The 20,891-nt window shown below is 40.1% G+C and overlaps 1 protein-coding gene across 3 annotated transcripts in view; it reads left to right on the forward strand.

Moving 5' to 3' along the window:
- GPM6B (glycoprotein M6B) overlaps positions 1-20,891 on the forward strand; it is a 148,562-nt gene that overhangs the window by 68,553 nt on the left and 59,118 nt on the right. Inside the window, exon 1 of one of the 3 annotated variants that reach the window (XM_042460839.1) lies at positions 11,075-11,095. The exons of the other annotated variants lie outside the window; for them this stretch is intronic. Coding sequence (XP_042316773.1) covers positions 11,092-11,095 — 4 coding nt within the window. The 5' untranslated portion in view covers positions 11,075-11,091. Of the gene's footprint in view, positions 1-11,074; positions 11,096-20,891 lie in introns of those variants that run through there. 3 annotated transcript variants of the gene reach the window in all.

Here is a 20,891-nt window from a genome sequence, read left to right on the forward strand (position 1 = left end):
GCTTCCATGAGTCTCAATCAACCTATTCATTGCTGATAGTCAGAAGTTCCCTGCTCTAGCTGCAGACCTTTATTAATGGCTCTCATTCCTTGAAATCTTGATTTTGTATCATTATGTTTTTCTGAATGATCTGCTTAGTTAATCCATTTTGGGTAGCACAATCAGTACTATTTGTAGTCATTTTTGGAACTTGGCATGCCATTCCTTTTACTCTGAAGATACATAGATTTTACATTGCAGTTCTAACATAAGTAGTTATTCATTTTTCCATTCACTATATTGTGGCTATTTTTTAAAAACCCTCTATCTTATTGATGTCCTGTTCCCTGTTGACAGGCTCTAAACCCATATCTCTTCCTTGCTTGCATTTTAAATATGTGTCTATAGAACTTTATTAAATTTGGGTATATGGTATAGTGGTTTAGGTGTTGGAGTAAGACTAGGTTCAAATCTCTGAGTCCTGGAAACCCATTTGGTGGCCTATGACAAGTCATGCTCTCTGAGGCGAGTTACAGACCGCCCGTTTGGGGTGGCCTGTAACTGGCCCTTTCCCCGCTGTATCGGGGCCTCAGCTGCCACAGCGGCAGCCTCTGAGGCCCTGATCCTCCGCTTTCCAGGCTGCAGGGAAGCGGCAAAAGGGAAGCGGCCTGGAAAGGGGTGTCCTTGGGGCTTCATGCCCCAAGGACACCCGATGGTGGCGGGGACCAAGAGAAAGGGGCTGCTCGGCCCCTTTCTCATTTGCGTCGCTGGTGCAGCCATGTAGAGGCTGCGCCAGCGACGCAAATCCTGGAAGGAGCTCCAAAACGGAGCTCCTTTCTGCGCCACTGAAAGAGCGCCCCAGGTGCTCTTGCGTGGTGCGAGTACGTCACTTCCGCGCTGCCTCATTTGGAGGCGGCGCGGTCGTGATGTAGCAATGGCTGCCCCCCTGTGGAAGGGGTACCGCCATTTTGTACAGACCCAGTCCGTATTAGGGTTAGGGGCGTCAGGAAGTGACGCCCCTTCCTAACCCTAATACGTCCTGGGGATGTACTTTGTGCCCATTTGTAACAGGCCTGAGCTTTAGAAAAAGGCAATGACAACCCTTCACTGAATGAATCTTGTCAGGAAAACCCCTATCATAAGGTCACCATAAGTCAAAGTTGACTTGAAGGCACATGAGAAAAGCAACAAATGCTTATAGCTGGCATTGTGACTGTGGTACCTTTTACTCATGGATGAGCATGGTTGTGCTTTAGCAAAAGAGTTTATGTTTAAATACTGTAATTGTTAGAAAAATAAAGTCCCATTAACCTTTCTTAATTCTCTAGCAAAGGAAGGGAGCAGAGAAGTTACGAAGGTAAAGTTTTAAGGACAGCTGCTGAAGAAGGAAGGGCAAGCAAGCAAAATTATCAAATACCATAGTATCTGGTTTTGCTTAGCTAATTCAAGCTCTAATGGAAACTGTCAAGCTAAAGCAGTTAAGCCCAAAACATTTAAGATGTCATGTAAAGTTTGTGCTGTATATTTCTTCACACAGTTACACTTTATATTTATGCTAATAGCAAATCCATATAAAGTTCTGTATGTAAATGAGAATCATAATTACTTTTTTTCTCTCTTCAATGCAAGACTTTTAAGATTAGTCTTAATTGCATGCCTCAGTTTGTTTCAAACCTATATTTAAAGCTGATGATATGGCTTACAATGTGCACAAGAATTTGTGCTAACTGTGACACAGATGCTTTTAGGTGGTCCCCAGATAAATGCAAAATAATTTTCAACCATTTTATATTCTGGATTTTAGCAAACTAACAAGTAAAAATTTGCTATGTATGTTAGATATAGAAATATTTTAAAATATTTTAAACAAAATGTGTTTCTCAGGTGCTGGAAAACCCTGTGCAAAATGTGCACATTTTGCACAGAAAATAACATTTTCTATGCAGGAAACAACATTTAATATTATAGTGTTTTCTATGCAAATTGTGTGCAGTATAACAGCCAAACTGCAAATAGGTTTTGAAACCTGTTTAGTTTTCAAAGATGTTCTCACTCTGTGTGGGAGGAGTAAATAAAAAAAATATCATTGCTTTCTTTGAGAACAAAATTAGCAAAAATTACATTCCTAATCTATGTTCGCGTTTTCCTACAGTGTAAAAGATTTTGCAGTGCATGTCTGTGGCATTTGCAATGGACATTGTGTCACAGACTAAATGAAAACTTCCAGTATATCTGTGACACAAAGTTTCTTCTATAAAATTAGAAAATGAAACTATTGTCCATGGTAGTAGGTTACTATGCATTTTGATTAAAGTTTGAGTCTTGCTTTCTATAAATAATTTTTTAAAATTGAATGCTATATGATGGCTGCAAATAGTTCCATGATTCTCGCCTCTCCCTCCTTCTGCAGACAGAAAAGGAACTAATGGCAAAGAATGAAATACAGCTGGTTGCTAGGATGGATTTGAACTCTTTCCTGGCGTTCTTAAGCATTGCCTTAGGACAGGAAGTGGAATGCCAGCACTCTGGACAATACACCAGATAGGGTGCACCATTCATTTCCCCTTTAAAGGGTACTGTTCTTCATAGGGGAGTCAGCATGTTCGTTTCCTTTGCAAGGAGGCCTTTTGTATGGTTTCATGGTCTTTTGATGTTCATAGACTTCTCTAAGGCTGAGAATAACAGAATACATTGCCAAACAAAATTTGGTGCCAACAGTGTCCCCACCAGTGTCTTTTCAGCACTATTTGTGTGCAGCAGGGGGCAAATTTAGGGGGAAATCCTGGTAGTGTGTGAGGCTTCAACCTTCCCTGTCCATCTACAGTGGGACCAATAATAAATGGACCCCCGAGAAATTATTTATTTATTTGTTTATTTATTTATGGTATTTCTGTATCTTTTCCCAGCCCACAAGGGATCCCAAGGTGATGAACAAATAAAAACTGACACAATACAAAGTTTAAAACAGTTTAAAACACATTGAAATACTCTTTAAAATCTAAAAACAATCCTTGAGTCCAGAAAACAGTTAAAACAGCAATTTCAAACATTTAATGCCATGTGGAACAGCACTGTTTTGGCTGTCCATCAGAAGCTTAAAAGAGATGGGGCCAGGCTGACACCAGTCTGGCTGCTGCATTTTGCACTAGCTGCAGCTTCTGAACAGTTTTGAAGGGCAGCTCCACATCGAGTAACTAAAAAAATGAATTACTAGGGTCAGATCTGCCTTCCTTTAGAAAGGGCGCAGCTGGTGCACCAACTGAAGCTGGGTAAAGGTATACCTGACCATGCAGCAACCTGGATTTCCAGGAGCAGTGCTGGGTCAAAGAGCACTCTCAAGCTACAAACCTGATATTTGAGAGGGAGAACAACCCCAGCCACAAAAGGCTATGATCCCAATCCCAGCTTGCTTTCCTGCTGATTAGCAGCACTTCCATCTTATCTGGATCAAGCCCCTATCTGCTCTCCCACATCTAGCCCTTTACTGCATCCAGAACAGAATTCAGTGCTATCTTAGCCTCCTTGGCATCAGTTGTAAAGGAAAGATAGAGCTGGGTATCATCATCATACTGACACCCAATCCCAAAGCTCTGATGACCTCTACCAACTTCAGGTAGATGTTGAATGCTGAACAACACTTCCTCAGCACCAACACCAATGTTCAGCCAAGAAAGGCTGGAGACACTGCAAAGCAATGTCCACGGGTCTCATATCTGCCAGAAGCATACCATGGTTGATGGTATCAAATGCCGCTGAAAGATCCAGGAGGACCAACAGGAATACACTCCCTCTGTCCAACCTCTGATATATTGTAGGTCAGGGGTAGGCAACCTGCGGCCCGCGGGCCGGATGCGGCCTGGCGAGGCCTTGGGACCGGCCCCAGCCTGGTCCTGCCGCCGATTGCCGCCGGGGCCTTTGGCGTCTCGCACAAGGGGCATGGTGGGGCAATTGTCTATAGAAGCCTCAGAAACATGCATTTATCTTAACATTTTTTAAAAACCAGCAAATTTTTTCGCATGACCTCCATTTTTTATTTAAAAAGTGCCCTCCATTTGAAAATTTTGCCCTACATTTGTCCCGGGTTATTTATTTATTTAATTTTTAAAAAAATATTTAATTATTTATTTTTTGGCTTCGGCCTCCCAGTTGTCTGAGGGACAGCAACCCGGCCCCCCGGCTCAAAAGGGTTGCCTACCCCTGGTCATCCACCAAAGTGACCAAGGCTGTTTCTGTCCCATAATCAGACCTAAACCCATATTAGAATGGTTCCAGGTAGTCTGTTTCATTCAGGGAAGCCTGGAGTTGTGTCACCACCATTTGCTCTAGGACGTAAATTAGAAAAGGGAGATTAAATACTGGCTGGCAGTTACCCATGGGGTGGGATCCAATTATGTTTTTCCCCCAACAAATGTCTTACTATTGCTTCTTTTAGAGAGACTAGAACATAGCTCTCTTTCAAAGAAGCACTTACAGCATTCCATCACCCAATTGGCCAGTCCTTCTCTGGCAGATTTAATTAGCCAGGATAGACATGTATCTAACAGACAAGTGGTTGACCTCACCTCTCCAAGCAACTTGTCCACATCCATCAAAACCAGACAAATATGTGCCTCAAATCGCCTCTTTGAACCCTACTTTCAATATGGAGTTCAATTTAAATTCCCAGTAACAAAGATGTTGAGGAAAGAAGAGCATATATTGAAGTCTTTGACTGAAGAGCGGGGTATAACTAAATAAATATTATTATTATATTATATATTGAAGCCCAAGGCCACTCAAGGCACTCAGGATGAGCATCACAAAATAGTGTCACTGTCTTCTGTCTTGTTTTTGAATAGCTGTGGCTTTAAAAAATCTTTGGCTTTGACTTGTTATGCCCAGCCCTGCTTTCCTTATTGCACTCAACTTCTGCCATGCTGACTTCTCTTATGGGAGGGCCATGTATCAGGAATGATGAGACTGATGACATCTTACTTCAAATGGCTATTCAAATCTACTTTTTTCAAGACTACTTTTACTGAACCTTTACATTTTTTTTTTTACTTTATGGGTTGGAATTATATAGTCATCTAGATTTTCTTGGATTGCAACTCCCAGCATTCCCCATCAGGTCTGCTGAGACTTGCTCTCTGCCAGCATCTGAGGGGTTGCAGGATTTCTCTCCCATTTACTTTTTTCAATCCCATTCTGTTTTATTAGTTTCCTTCCCATACATTTCCCCATCTTCCTCCTGAATCTAATCAATGAGGAATCGTTGCATTACTTATAAAGGCTATTGATATAGTGCCGGCCCATTATACTAGACTGAAGTGCTAGAGAAAATGAGAGAGGTGGATGTTGTGTATTTTATCTGATTACTTGTTACTTAAATCATTACTGTTAATCATATTATTAGTATTATTATTAGTTCTTGACTGAAACAAACTGATTCTGTTTAATGGGTGAACACTGAGCCTGGTCTGAGAAATGCAAATAGAGAGAGAGAGAAGTAATCCACAGAAGTGGAGGGGATAAAATAATTATACAGTTCTGGTATTTAATTTCTTTTTTAAAAAAAAAACATTTTCATACATGAAAAAGCATTTCTCCCACATTCTGTATGGATTTGCCAGAGAACTAAGAAAACAGACTTCTAAGACTTACCTGCTCTGTACAATAAACCAACCTTTTAGCTTTGTTGCCAGTCTAAAAATATTAAATTGGAAGGCAAGCCAAGGTTAAGGGTAGTGATGGTAAATACAATGATTATATTTGTAATTCTAATTAGATGTCTGTGATCCAGTTCGCTGCTTGAGCAGTTGTGGCTCAGTGACAGAGCACATGCTTTGCATGCAGAAGATCCTTGACTTAATTAAGCTCTTTTAGTTGAAAAGATCTTCAGCTGTAGGGACCTGCCTCTGAATTCTAGAAGAATAAATACCAGTCAGAGGAGATGCTGTTGGGCTAGATGGATCAATAGTCTGTCTAAATATCAGAACTTGGGAAAGTTGGGGATCCTGGGAGATGTAGTCCAAAAAGGCAGTAGGAAAAGAAGACAACTGCATTATAGGTGGAAGGCAGTAGGGTGGGTGACATTGGGCAAGTCATACTCTCTCTGTTTCAGAGGAAGACAAAGACAAAATGACTATGAACAAATCTTGCCAAAAAACCCATGATTGCCTTGGGTTGCCATAAATCAGAAACAACTTGAAGGCACACAACAATAACAATTATAGGATGTAGTTCTCTGCTGGAATAATGAAACATTTTAGAACACTTGTTTTAAACTACACCAGAACTGACCGATTATTTTAACTATGATTCCCCTCAATAAGAAACTATGGAGCTATGAGAAATATCTAAATCCATTGTCACCACCCTGTCAGAACCAGAAAATTTGTCATGGATCCATGCAGCAGGCTTACTTGTCTTTTCTTTTGAAGTCTGGAAATTTGATGCCATGTCATGCTTAATTTAAAAAACATTTTAGCAAAATACCTTTGTGACTCGATCTATGCATCTTTGGCTCTATCTTGCAGTAGCACTTCACAATGAAGAAGATAGTTGGAGCGAAAAGGGTGTATGTGCTTTCATTTCTTCCCTCCCATTAGTATAAAGATATACGGCTCCATAAAAGTATTCATTGGGTGCAATATATATGTGAGTTGTAGAACTGGTGATTCTGTTGTGCAAGCAAGAAAGGCACCTGTTCTTATGCCACCTTCCTCCACAGACAAACAAGGAACTGTATCTTGTACATAGCATGGAAAAGCTTCCCAGGCATAAGTTTTCAACTAAAAAAAAGTGCCAAGTATTCAACACAAAAGGCTTTGTTTCGGTGATGGCCTTGGTGCAGTTTTCCTCTCTAATGTTATCTTTTCCACCCTTGAATCCTACTTCTTAAAAATTGATACCTAAGCAAAATATGTATTTTGTTTTATATATAAGAGAAAAAAATGTTTCTTATGCAAATCCTTACAAAAGTGCGACCTGGCAGGGATGACAGTTTGCTTTTTTAACCATTCCTGGGACCCTGTTGGGGATGCTTGTAGAATGGAGTGCCTGTGGACGGAAAAGGTGCTGAAATAATACAGTACTTGCATAATCTCCCAGGGCCAGGCTGGCTGAGCTTGATGGAAATTGGGCTCCTGCAACATCTGGTAGGCCATGTACTTGCCAGCTTTGTTCTGGAATCATAAACACAAGGCTAGTTGAGGTGCAGTGTGAATGAAATTCTTGACCAGCACGGAAAATATTGCTTTTAGTGCAAAGTTTGAGTAGTACAACACAAGATCCATTGATATGACAGAGATATTTCTTTCACATATTAATCTGAATGATTAAATCAGGTATACCCAAAAGGGAGCCCACTGAGTGTAATAGTTGTGACCTAAACAACTAGTAACATTAAAATTATAGTTATAAATTAAAATATCATATGCACAACCTAAATGTATTTATATGTACAGAATATGATTTCATGTGGTTAAAGTGAAAATTTGGTAAGATGTGATGTTAAGAAAATTTCAAAAAAAATTTTTTTAATTTAAAAAAAATTTTAAACCCTGGGGCCTCTCCATTCTCTTCCCACTATTCCTCACACTACTCATGCCATCTCTTCATCATTTTAAAGAGATGCAGGTGATCGCCACAGCCTATTTCTGTCAAAAGGCAGATGTTTGGGGAACAGTGGAGTCATGCCCCTGTTAGGATGTCACCTAATGCACCCTGCAACCCACTAGGGATGAATCTGTATCTTCCTAGTGGTCACACTGGCAAGGGATTCTTTGAGTTGTAGTCCAACAGTGGCCCAAAACACATGGGCTAAACGAAGCAGTTTCTGGCCACTTTGGGAGCATGATGTTTATACAATGCATGCCTTGAAAGTGGCCAGAAGCCACTCCAATGCTGTCCTCTGTTCCAAAGGACTGGGTCAAAAAGGAGCCATTTTAATCCAGCTCCTGCAGCACCTATTTTGGGACCACAGGTGGCAGCCCACTTTAGGAACATGCCGTGTGGTTGCTGCAGTCCCAGCCTGTTGGGTTGAAGGCTGTTCCTTCCTGGCCATCTGCTTCACCCCAATGTAACCTTACCAAGATGAGCATCTGCCCTGTGGAGCCTCGACTTAATTCCATACATGTAATCTGTGGATGTAAAAACATGTCAGAATTGCATATAGCTGGAGCATCTTAGATAGAATCTACTTGGAAATAAAGCTCCACTAAAATACAGAGTGGAGAAGCCTGTGAGAATAGATAGATGCATGATTGAGAAAGGCCAAAAGAGTATGCCAAAGAGCTGATACTGTCAGAGGAGCTGTGAAATGCAAATATATAGTGACATTCTCATCAGACTGAGAGATAAAGATATACTCCAATCTATCCATATTCATATACTGGCAAATAACAACCATTCTGTTATACAACACATGCCAAAATGTGTGTCTCATGGGTATCTGTCTCTGCTTGATTGTATAACTCTGCTTCCTCCTATGTGTCCTCTTGCTCTTGTGTTGAATATGCAAGATGTTTTTACATGTCAATTGAAATTAGCTAAAAATTATAATCTCTGAAACCGATCCATAATTCTTGCACCCACCACCTAATAAATTATTGGGTAGCCACCTTTGTTGACCACTCATTGTCTTCCACTCTTACCATCTTTAATATGTAGTTGGTAAAGCAAAATAATTTTAATCCTAGTGCACATGGTACAAGATTTGTCAATCTCAGCCATGGGAACATCTTTTAAAATTGCCTTCTCTATTAGACCCTAAGTCCTGGTGGCCTGGTATTTTGTTTCCCATAGGAACCATCAACCATTCCAGTAAAGGACCTCATATAAACTTGGACATGATGAAATGTATGACCACTTTTGTGTGATGCTTACATAGTATGAAGTTATGGCAAGTTTCTCCTAACAAGAAGTTCTTCCACACTTCTTGGATTGCCTGCCAGTTTTTGGTGGCTACATTGACTGCTAGCATGGGGGGCGAGAAGGGATGAATCATAAATCACTTCAAAAAGTTACTCTTTCAGACTCCAGTTCTCAGAATCCCCCAACCAGCATGGCATTGTTTAAATACATTTCCAATTTATTAAAAATTAGGGTGTGGACTAGTAATCCCCTCACTGCTTAAAACCAGCACTTCAGATACATCCATGGTTAGTATCCATTAGCTTATATAAATGTATAGAATTAATAAATTTACTGTACTTGAAATTCATTTTATTCCACTGCGAACTGACATTAAGGTTATGCAATCCCTCCCCTCAAATATATGACTATTTGAGAAGCATTGCACTATAGTCTTTCTCAGAATAACAACAGTTTCCCTTTGAATGAGTCTGCTTAGCCTGCAGCATGTCTTTTATGTTTGTGATGTTATATGGACCATGTGACCAATGAAGGTGCTTTGAGGCAGTTATATGGAGCAGGGTGTCTGATTATGTATAGTCATGTAAGTGTTACAGAATGATAGTCTTTGTTCTATGGGACTGGAGAAAGAAGTCTCTCAAGCAACTCAACATCATAGTGGGGAAAAAAAAGGCCTATGATGACTGGTTTATATTCCCCTGTTTCAAGAGCATGCAAAAAAAGTGGTTCAGCTCTCTTCAAGTCATATTCAGGCCCCATTCACAATAGCGTTTTTGTGAGGAGTAGATCAGGGAGATTTGATGATGCAATACTGAATCAAAGTTTCCATTATGTTTACCCTGATTGAAACTATCTGTGGCAATTTAACCCTGATGAAGTTCACATTACCATTTGTATCGATTTAAAATGGGATCTCCATTTCGCTTGTTGTTTGTTTTTTTACCTGTCAAATCAAATGATGCTCATATACATTCACCTTTTGCAAGCCCCCCCCCCCCCCGCCAATCTCAAAGGATGGCAATGGCAAGCCTCTCAGAACAACTGGTAGCAAGAAGTCCTGGGATGGATTAGCCATGGGGGAGTCACACTGTCTCAGCCATATAATAATATAATAATATAAGCATATGTGTGCAAGAGCTTTAGTTTGCACCAACTTAAGAGCAGAGTCTGTTGTAGTTTTATTTCTTAGAAAAGAGGGAAAAAATGACCCCTTACCCACAGCCCCACTGATAGTTTTTTTTTAAAAAGTCAAGTGAATAATGCACAGCTTTGTCATACCAATGACAGTGCAGTCTACTGTGGCCATGCAATAGCCAATATGTGCATAAACTGTCAATTTAAAGAGAGAGGGGGGGAAAAATACTGTCTAATTATGTTCCCAGGAGAACTCCCTCCCTGGCTTTGGTGAGCTCTGGGCTGGAAATCAGACATCAGTGCAGATAAGGAGACCGATGTGCAGAAAAAACAAAAAGCCGGCTGGACTTTAAAGAGACCACTTTCCAAAGTGTGGGAAGTTTGAATCCATTGCATTTCTGGAGCTGCTTTTTTCACTCCCGCAACTGAATGCTGAGAGGGAAAATCAATGGTGCTTAGCTGACAGGGAGAGAGCAAAGGGGTGGGCATGATCTGCCCCCTGTACATTAACCCCTCCCTCCTGGATGCCCCATTCCCATTGTTCCCATTGGCGGCACCCTGATAAAAACCAGTGTTTTGGAAAAGAAACGGGGAAAAACTCAATCTTGGAAAAACTGGTTTAAGGGGGATTTGTGCCCCCCCCCCCCTTGAATTTGGGTCAGGAAAAACTGGCGCAGGTGTGAATGACCTCCTTTTAAACTGGTTTGCAAACTAGTTTATAACGTAGTGTGAACGGCCCCTAAGCTTGCTTTCTTGTTGTTGTTTTTTTAAGTTTCTTTTTAAAAGATCCTGCTAGGTATCTGCCTGTTTTTGTTACATTATTATTCTGATTTTCTTTTCTTTTCCTCTTTTCTGTTAGGTTGGTCATTTCTCACTGCCTGAATTAACTAAACATGTTTACCAAAATATGTGGATTCTGTACATATTATAGCACAGAAGAGGTGGACGCAGAGGAGGTTCACAATGAGTTATTCAAACTATGTAAATGTTTAAGTGGGAGAAACAATGCAGAGCTGGAAGCGTGGGCTGGTGCATATCATGCACAAGCAAAATATTTTTGTATTTGATACTGAAGAAGACAGTGATATCAAGCAAGAGGTCTAGAATCCTAGAGAGGCACTAATGCGTGAGTACTATCCCTATGGGAAGAATGGGTATTTCATGAGAAGGTTGGATTAGTTAGTCAGTAGTTAATGTTTTGTTCAGGGTCTTTTCTCATGTTTTCAGAAAGAAGATGCATTTAGATATATTTTGTAGAAGTAGGTAAGACTTAGCATGGTGTAAATCTGAGTGTTGAAATAGGGCTCCAGGCAGCCAGGACACAAATCCCCCCTCAGCCATGGACACCTTCTAGGTGGCCATAAGCAAGGTTATGAGGGAGGCAATGGAAAAACTGAGCAAATCTTGCCAATAAAACCTTGTGAAGGGGTCTCAATAACTCGGAATCGGCTTGAAGCCTCATGATAAGCCAGGATGAAGTTCATACATTGCTTGCTTCTAAAAAATGGCCCAACCTTTTAATAAAGCAATGTGCCTGAAGGAATTTTGTTTTGTAATTTCTTAAGGAGCAGAACTCTCAGCCCACCAACCATGCACACAAGATAGACTCTATCTTTGCCAGGTTTAAGAATTTTGATTTAAAGTACAGGTTGAGTCTCCCTTATCTGGAATCCCAAAATGCAAAATACCCCAAAATCCAAAACTTTTTTCATGAGTGACTGAGATAGTGACACTTTTGCTTTTGATGATTCAGTATATACAAACTTTTTCCATGCATAAAATTATGTATAAAATTATCTCCAGGCTACATGTATAAGGCGTATATGAAACATAAATGAATTTTGTGTTTACAACTGAGTTCCATCTCTGAGATATCTCATTAAGTATATGCAAATATTCCAAAATCCAAAACATTTCTGGTCCCAATCATTTCAGATAAGGGAGAGTCAACCAATACTCCATATCAGTGTCTTGGGAAGTTGAAAATAGGAGAATTGTGGAAATATATATTAACATAATAACATAATTGTTTGAATAATTACAGCAAGCTAACCAAAATACAAATGGAATGTTTTCAGTTTATCAATAATTTAAAAAAGATTTTAAAGGTTTGTTTAAAAAAAACTTGCATGTTATGGTTTGTATTTTAATGGGTATTCTTGCATGCCATGATTTGTTTGTTCTTTAAGTCATGAATTGCATGGCTGATGACCAACCAGACAATAACTGGCTTGTTTCCTTCCTAAACCATTTGTTAGTTCTTGTTTCATGGTGGGTGACTAGAGAAATAAGCTAGGAATAATTTTGAGTTTGAATGCTTCGACAAGCACTATTTTAAAAAGTCAGAATATGTAAGCCAAGCAAAATCCATGGGTTCAGATTGTGGTTTGTGTTAAGCAAGGGCAGGTTTGCACATAGGTCCAGCACACCAGTTTTCAACAGACCACATAAGAGGCTGGTCAGTGTCATCTTTAGTTTGTTTCATCTTTGTTGTTCATCCCTTACCATGCTGGGATTTTTGTTTGAGGAAATATCCAGATGCATGATGAAAGTTGTAAATGTAATAATAAATGCATTTCCGCATCTGTGCAAGCTAGCCTGGATCATTAATATTAAGAAAACAATCATTTTCCTATAATAGCTAAGAAATAGTAGAAAATATAAATATAAATAGGTATTAGAGGAAGTGACTAGTGTATATCTAATGCAGTTTACTTGCTAGATTGCTATAAGTTTTCTAAAATGCTCTAAATTTACTGAATTCATTTGCTTTACATACACATTTCAAGTGTAATGCAGCTTATTAGCTGCATTTCCGTGCTTGAAGGATATTGCAGTTTTGATTAATCTGCCACACTGAGTTTGGGACAAGTGACTTTCACATCCTTGTATATCTGATTATCATCTTTCCCAACCCAGCAATCTCCAGATGTTTTGGACTCCAGCTGCTACTGGATCTAGCCACCATGGACTTCCATTAGTGTTGGTGGAAGTTATAATCAAAGCATGTGAGAGATCCCAGGTTGGGGAAATCTGTCATATATGTATGGGTTTCTGACCATCAGTTCTTTCCATACCAAATATAATTTGGTATTGTCAATTAAATTAACTTACTTTAGTTCTGCAAGATTTATACTTTAGCAAACATTGTTGTTGTTGCGTGCCTTCAAGTCATTTCTGATTTATGGCGACCCTATAATGAGGTTTTCTTGGCATGATTTGTTCAGAAGAAGTTTGCCATTGCCTTCTCCTGAGGTTGAGAGCATGTGACTTGCCCAAGGTCACATAGTTGGTTTCATGGCCAAGCTGGGAATTGAACCCTGGTCTCCAGAGTCATAGTCCACACTCAAACCACCACACCATGCATTAGGGTTATATTTTGAAAAGCGAAAAAGAGGACATATTTGCTGACTGACTCCTTCAAAACACCAATTGCTGTGATAATTCTCGCTTTAGATACCCTTATTATATAAGTTGTGATAATTGCTACTAGATATATTCTCAACTTTCATTGTATTTAAATAACAATAATTTTGCCTTCCCTTTCCCCACCTATTCTGACAGCCACTCACCTACACCAAACCTTTCCATTCCATTGCCCTTGTGCAAACTTGCTCAGGTCATTCATTTTCCCCCTCTGGATCTGTCTCTCTTTCCTCACCACACCCTCAAGTTGCTCTTTCTCTCTTGAGTACTCCACTTTGCTGGCCTCCATCCCTTCTCCTGGTGGAGTACTTGACTGAGCTGGCAAGACAGCAATGAGGAGGCGGAATCAGAGGGCAGGAGGTGAAGCAGCAGTAGATATTTTAAGAATCCCCAGACATTTAAAAAAAATCTACGTAGAAATTTTAGTTCTAAAAAAGAGGACATGTCTAGAAAAAGGGTAACCCTTGTAACCTTCCAGTTATGGATTTTTACTGGCTTGCATAAGGCAGTCTCCATATTCAAGCATTCCCCTGCCTTATACAACAGTCCACAATCCTCCTGGAAAAATACAGGGGCACAACTCCATTCTATACATTTGGACACCTGGGTCCTCTTGTAACGCCACAGTTATGCTGGCTCTCAACATGTCTTCGCCAATATTTGCAACTCTCATAATGCTTTGCTGTATTTATATCCCACCTCTCTGTCAATGACAATTGAGGCAGCTTACAAGTTAAAAATTTCATACAGAATCCCATGTCCCAATATTCCACCCACCCCTAAAACAACGTATATCTGACACATATGAGGCCCCAAAATCCAATAACATGTACTAAACTGAAGGAAAGGTGCCTGCGGGATTTCCTGCTTTGGATACTGCTTATCAGGAATCTCTTGCTCTATCACAAAAAGCAAATAGTCATGGTTAGGATTTCCAGCATGAAAACTGAATGGTTGTGCATAAAAGGGAATTTCAGCAGGTGTTACTAGTGACCTTGTTGCATCACTAGCAATATCTGCTGAAATTCTATCTTCTACACTACCGTTAAAGGTACAGGACACCTCACCAGTTTTTTTGTCTGGCAAACATAGTCTTGGGCCAGCACGGAGAATGAGTGAAGCAGGGGTTTGAGGGTCTCCTCTTTGTTCTTTGTGTCTAATAGAATAGATTAATATGTGGTGCATTGGGGGCGGGGGCTGCTTTTCAGGGGCCATGTTTCTGCTGCCACAATAATTTCAAGGGAAGGTGATGTGTAATTGCACTCTTACTCTTTTCCCCCTTTAAATTAAAAAATAAATCAGGTTACCAGTGAAGCAGCAGGATAGGTGAACTTAGGTTGCCACTGTCTTCTGTCCCCAGAAACACTTGGAAGGAAGACTTCTAGTAGCCAGAAGCCTAGTAGTGGTGCTGCTGCTGCTTTTGGACTGTAAAAAGAAAAGAAGACAGTGCACAAAGCTCTCGCCATTATTTCCTTTCCTCTACTATGTACCACTCTTTTTTTTCTACCCAATTTGCAATTTGCTGCATCACTGGAACTCGGGCACAGTACAGACCGCCTGAAAATGGGGGTCTGCAATCGCCCATTTTAACTCTGGCGGGATGCCGCAGCCGCTAGACTGTGCAACATCCCTCCAGAGTTAAAAGAACCCGTTTTTTCCGGGTTCTTTTCCCAGCGCCCTGGTTATGTTGCGAGTGTGCCAATGGTGCACTCGTGATGAAACGGACACACTGCAATGTGCGGATGCTATGCATCCATTACATAAAGATGGTGGCGCCCATGTGATGGGGCTCTGCCATTACTCTGCTGCCTGCACATAGTAGGTCTCAGGACTGTGCGGTTGGTGCTCGGTCCTGAGCCCTATTATCACCACCAGGACATCACGTTCTGGTGGTGTTTACCATGCCCCCATCCCAATTTTTTAAAAATTTCTAATTAACAAAAAGGAACCTCAAGATGCCCCAGTCAGCTATGTGTGTCTCTATACTGTAGAAATAATATAGTTTGATACTTTTTACATGGCACTTTTACTGCCATGGCTCCATTGTACAGAATCCTGGGATTTGAAGTTTTGTGAGGCATCAGCGTTCTTTGGCAGAGACGGCTAGATTTTGTAAAATTACAAATCCTAGCATTCCATAGGATGGAGCTACAGTGCTTAAAGTGGCATCAAACTGCCATCAAACTTTCTTCAGTGTAGATGCACCTTTGAGGGTAAATTTTTGTCATATTTTGGGCATTCCTGTGCTGTTTCAGATCCAGGAGGGGCCTTTTACAAGCTGGAAACAAGGCATAACTCCTGGTTCATTCCCCCTCCCCCCTTTTTTTAAAGGCTGCTCCTGGGTCCCAAGATAGCTGGTGGGGAGGAACCTGGTGAAATTGGCCCCATATAGCAAATCAAACTGGTAATGCCCAATAGGTGTAGAAAAGAAATAAAGTCTTAGGGTATGGGGGGGGGGGGGATTCTGCATTTAAATAACCTAATACAGTATGTTTCAGCTGGGAAATACTTTTGTGGCCTTCTACAGTGGTTCAGTTGCAAGGCATAAGTTTTGGAGACACTATTTTTGAATAACTGCAGGTTGACTTTAAATTTGTATTTAAAGGCCCATTAAAATAAAAACATGCTAGCCTATTTTAAATAATGAAATCATTTTATCACTCCCCCTCCCACAACACTGAGACATTTTCTCTTTTCTGCAACTCATAAATTGCCCACATGCCAGCTAGAATAGTCAGGAGCATTTTGGTAAAATTATATATTCATTTAAAAATCCAAAACAAATTGTGGGGATGAAGTGCTTGGGGGATACCAAAATCAGCCTTAAGGGCTCACATGGCTTGCATGCCTGACTTTCTACACCCTTGATCTGTACAAATAGAGAAAGGCAGAAAGATATTTCAGTGATTTGTATCTGGTGTGTGGTTGTATAGGTTTTTTAATTCATATACCAAGAAGACCCAGATGTGGAAAACCTTCTCCACAATAAACTATGTTAAATCTGTCCTAAAGGAGAAAGCTACTGATGGCTGGACCTAGCCTTCCTTTTTTCAATTGGTAAAAATGGATGGTTACCTTACAAATTTGCCATATGTGTATTATAGTCAAGGAAAATCCCATTGGTGCCTGAATTAAAGCATTGAAACAAGACACCTGTGTACTGCCACAGTGTGTCTTCTGAAAGTCCTTCTGATTCTTCTATCATCCTCTACTGCTAATTAGATTCTTCAGCCACTGTAGGTTTCAAGTAAATGAAAAATCCTAGCATTCCATGCAATTATACCATTAAATAAGATGGGAGAATTGAATTCTTTCCAAGTTAGACTTCGAAAATATTTCCAGGTTTGGAAATGTAGTGGTCCCTTGCTATCTGCCGAGGTTTAGTTCTAGAACCTCCAGTGAATACCACTATCTGTGGATGCTCAAGTCCCATTAAATACAATGTCATAGTTAAATGGTGTTCCCTTATATAAAATGGCAAATCAAAGGTTGCTTTTTGGATTTTTAAAAACCATTTTCAAGCTGTGGATAGTTGAATCCATGGATAAAGAAACACGGAGGGCTGATTGTACACTGTCACCTCAACTTGGTTCAGTTTCCCATTGGAAACAATATTATTGGTGTCCAGGATAAGACTAGTTGTATTACAAGTATATGTTCACAATACAGTTAATTTTTTAAAAAAGAAAAGAAAAGAAAACTTTCTTTCTTTTCAATTTCCCTCGAAGTACATTCCCTTTTTTACAGGGATCAATTTTGGTATTCCTGCAGTCTGTTGCAATTGATGCTACAAGGTAAAGGAAATGTCTTGCTTACTTACTTAATGAGAAATAGGCAACACACCATCATTTAGGAAGATATCTCTGAAAGCATTAAAATGAATTATTTAGACTTTCCTAGTCTTTTTAAATTGTGAAATCATGACATGGCTTCAAGCTTGGAAGACAGCACTGAATGAAACAAAGATGTTAGTTACAACCAGCTTTGGATACCAGTCTACAGACGTAGCAATTCTTCTTGGGTTTTAACATGCAGTGTTTATCATCCTGGTAGCAAAACTTCCAAACAGAACATGTATCTCATTCTTTTTAAAAATGAAGACGAAAGAAAGAAAGAAAAACTGGTTAGAGATAGGCAGGCAGATAATTAAACTTCAAACAGGGCTGCTTTAAAAAGTCTTGCTGCTTTTTTGTTTAGGCTTTCAAAATGCAGCCGCTTAATGCCTCCATTGTATGTAGGGGGAATATGCTAATTTGAAGCACATTTCCCATCAGAAACCCTTTCAGTCATGTCATAGTTGAGATATGAATGATGATAAAAGAGGAAAGAATGGAGAGGCCTGTATTATGAGAGCACTGCTGTTTTGTTATTATGCATTGAGAAAGGGGATGAATAGAATTGAAGAGTTCAGTCACCCATGAAGACCCATGGCCTGTTGGCTGCCCAGGGATGAGTGGGTTCTCATGGACTCAGTCTGTTCTTCCTTCCCAACTGGCTCTTCTGGAAATATTTCCAGAAGGAAGGAATATTGGGGGCCCTCCTCCGTACGCTGCCCAGAAATACAACAGGATGGGTACAATTGACTTGTTAGGTCAGGGGTAGGCAATCTTTTTGAGCCAGGGGCCGGGTTGCTGTCCCTCAGACAACTGGGGGGCCGAAGCAAAAAAAATAAATAATTAAATATTTTTTTTAAAAATTAAATATATAAATAAACCAGGACAAATGTAGGACAAAATTTTCAAATGGAAGAGACTTTTTTAAAAAAAAAATGGAGGACATGCGAAAAAATTTGCTGATTTTTTAAAAAATGTTAATATAAATGCATGTTTCTGAGGCTTCTATAGACAATTGCCCCCCAAAGGCCCCGGTGGCAATCAGCGGCAGGACTGGGCTGGCGCCAGTCCCAAGGCCTCGCCGGGCCGCATCCGGCCCGCGGGCCGCAGGTTGCCTACCCCTGTGTTAGGTTGATTAGTAAGCAAAGTCAAAAAGAGAAGACACAAACCAGGCCACTAACTTCACAGGCTAAGGATTTCCTTAAAAATAGAAAGGTTTTATATCCTTTGATCAAATGGCTGTATCCATTCAGAACTTAAATTTTATGTGTATATCTGTATTGCCCTAAAGCAGCACAATCTCCTCAGAAGGCCTTTACACGTGAACACCTATATTTGCATTGCAGTGTAATTGGAGGCATGCCTTGTCTCCTCTTGTGCACATCTTCCCTCCTAAACCTCTCTGCAAATATATGTGTTAGGAGCATTTGGAGCTGTACTGAATGCTGATGGGCTGACATTTGTGTTCAGCATCAGTATAGTATTCTTAGAAGCTAGAGCTTTGGAGAGCTTGAAAAAATCTTGTGACTCTTGAAAATTGTTTGGGCCCCAGGAGAGGGTGATGGGTGGAACTAGTTTATCTCAGCTGGACTTGTTTGCTTATCTCCCTAGCAGTGTCTTGGAAGTGTACATTTCTGAAATCCCACATCAGACAACACATTCTTGATAGACATCTCATAGAAGGTGGGAGGAAGTGATTTATTTTTTTTTAAAAATTCTCCAATGCCATTGTGCCCTCTGAAAAGCATCTCCAGAAGATTGGATGAGTCTCCAGAATATTGCAGGAGGGGATGCTAAGGACTGGGGGGAGGGGGCTGGGAAAACATTTGCAAACCTTGAAAGAGAACGCTTTCATTCACTGAAGGACAAGTTTGTATTTTAATCCCTGCTGTTGGCTGGGTAAGCTGTTGCATCAATCAGGATATTAGGACCATTGCAGCCTTTCATTTTTCTCCACCCAAGTCTTGTATGAGATTCCTTGGTTGCTTGCTTTTTAGATAACAAGGTCACTGAGGACCCAAATCTAAAGTGGAAAAATAAATAGAATTGTTATTGATAATTCACATGCAGTGACCACCAACATCTTAATGGCAGGTTTTCCACAACTGCCTCTAATTTTTGAGTAAGCCATAGGCGATGGCATGTCTCCTAGAGATCAGCAGATTGATTCTGTCCTTTCCCCCTTGGATGATTATCTCTACATTGACTTTGCTCATGAATGTAAAAGCAATTATCTGCTCACTCAAGTTGAATAATTTGAATTCCTTACATTGTTGCTGTTTGGCAATTATTGTTGTGTTCAAGTTGTTTCCAACTTATGATGACCCTAAAATGAGCCTATTACAAGGTTTTTTTGGTAAGATTTGTTCAGAAGCAATTTGCTATGGCCTTCCTCTGAGAATGAAAGATTGTGACTTATCAGAGTCACACAGTAGGTTTTCATGGCTAAATGGTAATTCATGCCCAGGTCTCCTGGAGCACTACTCCAACACTCAAACTACAATTGGTCCTCCATATCCACGGATTCTTTTCCCATGGATTCAAACATCCACATCTTCAATATTTTAAAAAAATTAAATTCCTAAGAGCAAACCTTGATTTGTCATTTTATATAAGGGACATTGTTTTACTACCCCATTGTATATAATAAAACTTGAGCATCCAAGGATTTTTGGTTTCCATGGTGGATCTTGGAACCAATCCCCAGCACATACCAAGGGCCCATTTTATTACACCATGTTGGATCTCTGGTTCACAATGAGATAATAACTTGTACCTCTGGATTATTTTTTAATAAATTAGCAGCAGGCTGTAAATTAAGTAAATGATCCATAAATACAAATGAAAATAAGGAACATGCAAACAATGCAGAACTCGGTTAGGGTGGAGTCATCATAAACTTTGGCAGTTTTTATATCAGGAGTGTACTAGCTATGCCTGTTCACTCTAGAAGCTGCAGTGAATGGGAAGCTCAAAGATTCCACAGAGATCTTTGTGCAGATTTCAGAGCTTTGATCTAACCCCCAAAATCTGCTTCCAAATATAAGAGTGCATTTCATTTCTGAAGCTTAAAGGCACAACAAAGACACACTTTGAAATTAGATTACTGAGCTAGAGATGAAATGGCTAGTATGACTGCCATGCTATAAGACTAGGAAGATCCAGGTTTGCTTTTTACAGTTATGACTGTCATAGGAGTCAGCACCATACTGACTAGACCTGGCTCCTGCAGGAGACCAGATAATAAGCATAAAGCTTAATCGGTGGTGGCATAACTTCCTGGTCTTGCCAGAATGCTGTCTGTGTATGTATCTTCAAGATGCCTGTCAACTTAAGGTGACTCAATGAATTTCATAGGGTTTTCTTAGGCATGAAATACCCAGAGGTGGTTATGCCAGTTCCTTCCTCTGAAATATAGCCTACAGTACTTGGTATTTGTTGGCAGTCTCCCATCCAAGTACTAATCATTACTAGAAGTTCTTGCAATGGATTACCAGTATAGCCAATTGTGAGACATTATGGGAATTGAAATCCAACAACATTTGGGGCCTCTGCTTTTGAATGGCACTAGATTTAGAAACATGTCCCATAAATGATTATAAATGAATCCCAGCAAAAGTTTTGGTAATCCATCTCCCAGGGCCTAGTTGGTGGCAACACTGA

Source organism: Sceloporus undulatus, chromosome 3 (assembly GCF_019175285.1).
Source record: "Sceloporus undulatus isolate JIND9_A2432 ecotype Alabama chromosome 3, SceUnd_v1.1, whole genome shotgun sequence".
NCBI classification, from domain to species: Eukaryota; Metazoa; Chordata; class Lepidosauria; order Squamata; family Phrynosomatidae; genus Sceloporus; species Sceloporus undulatus.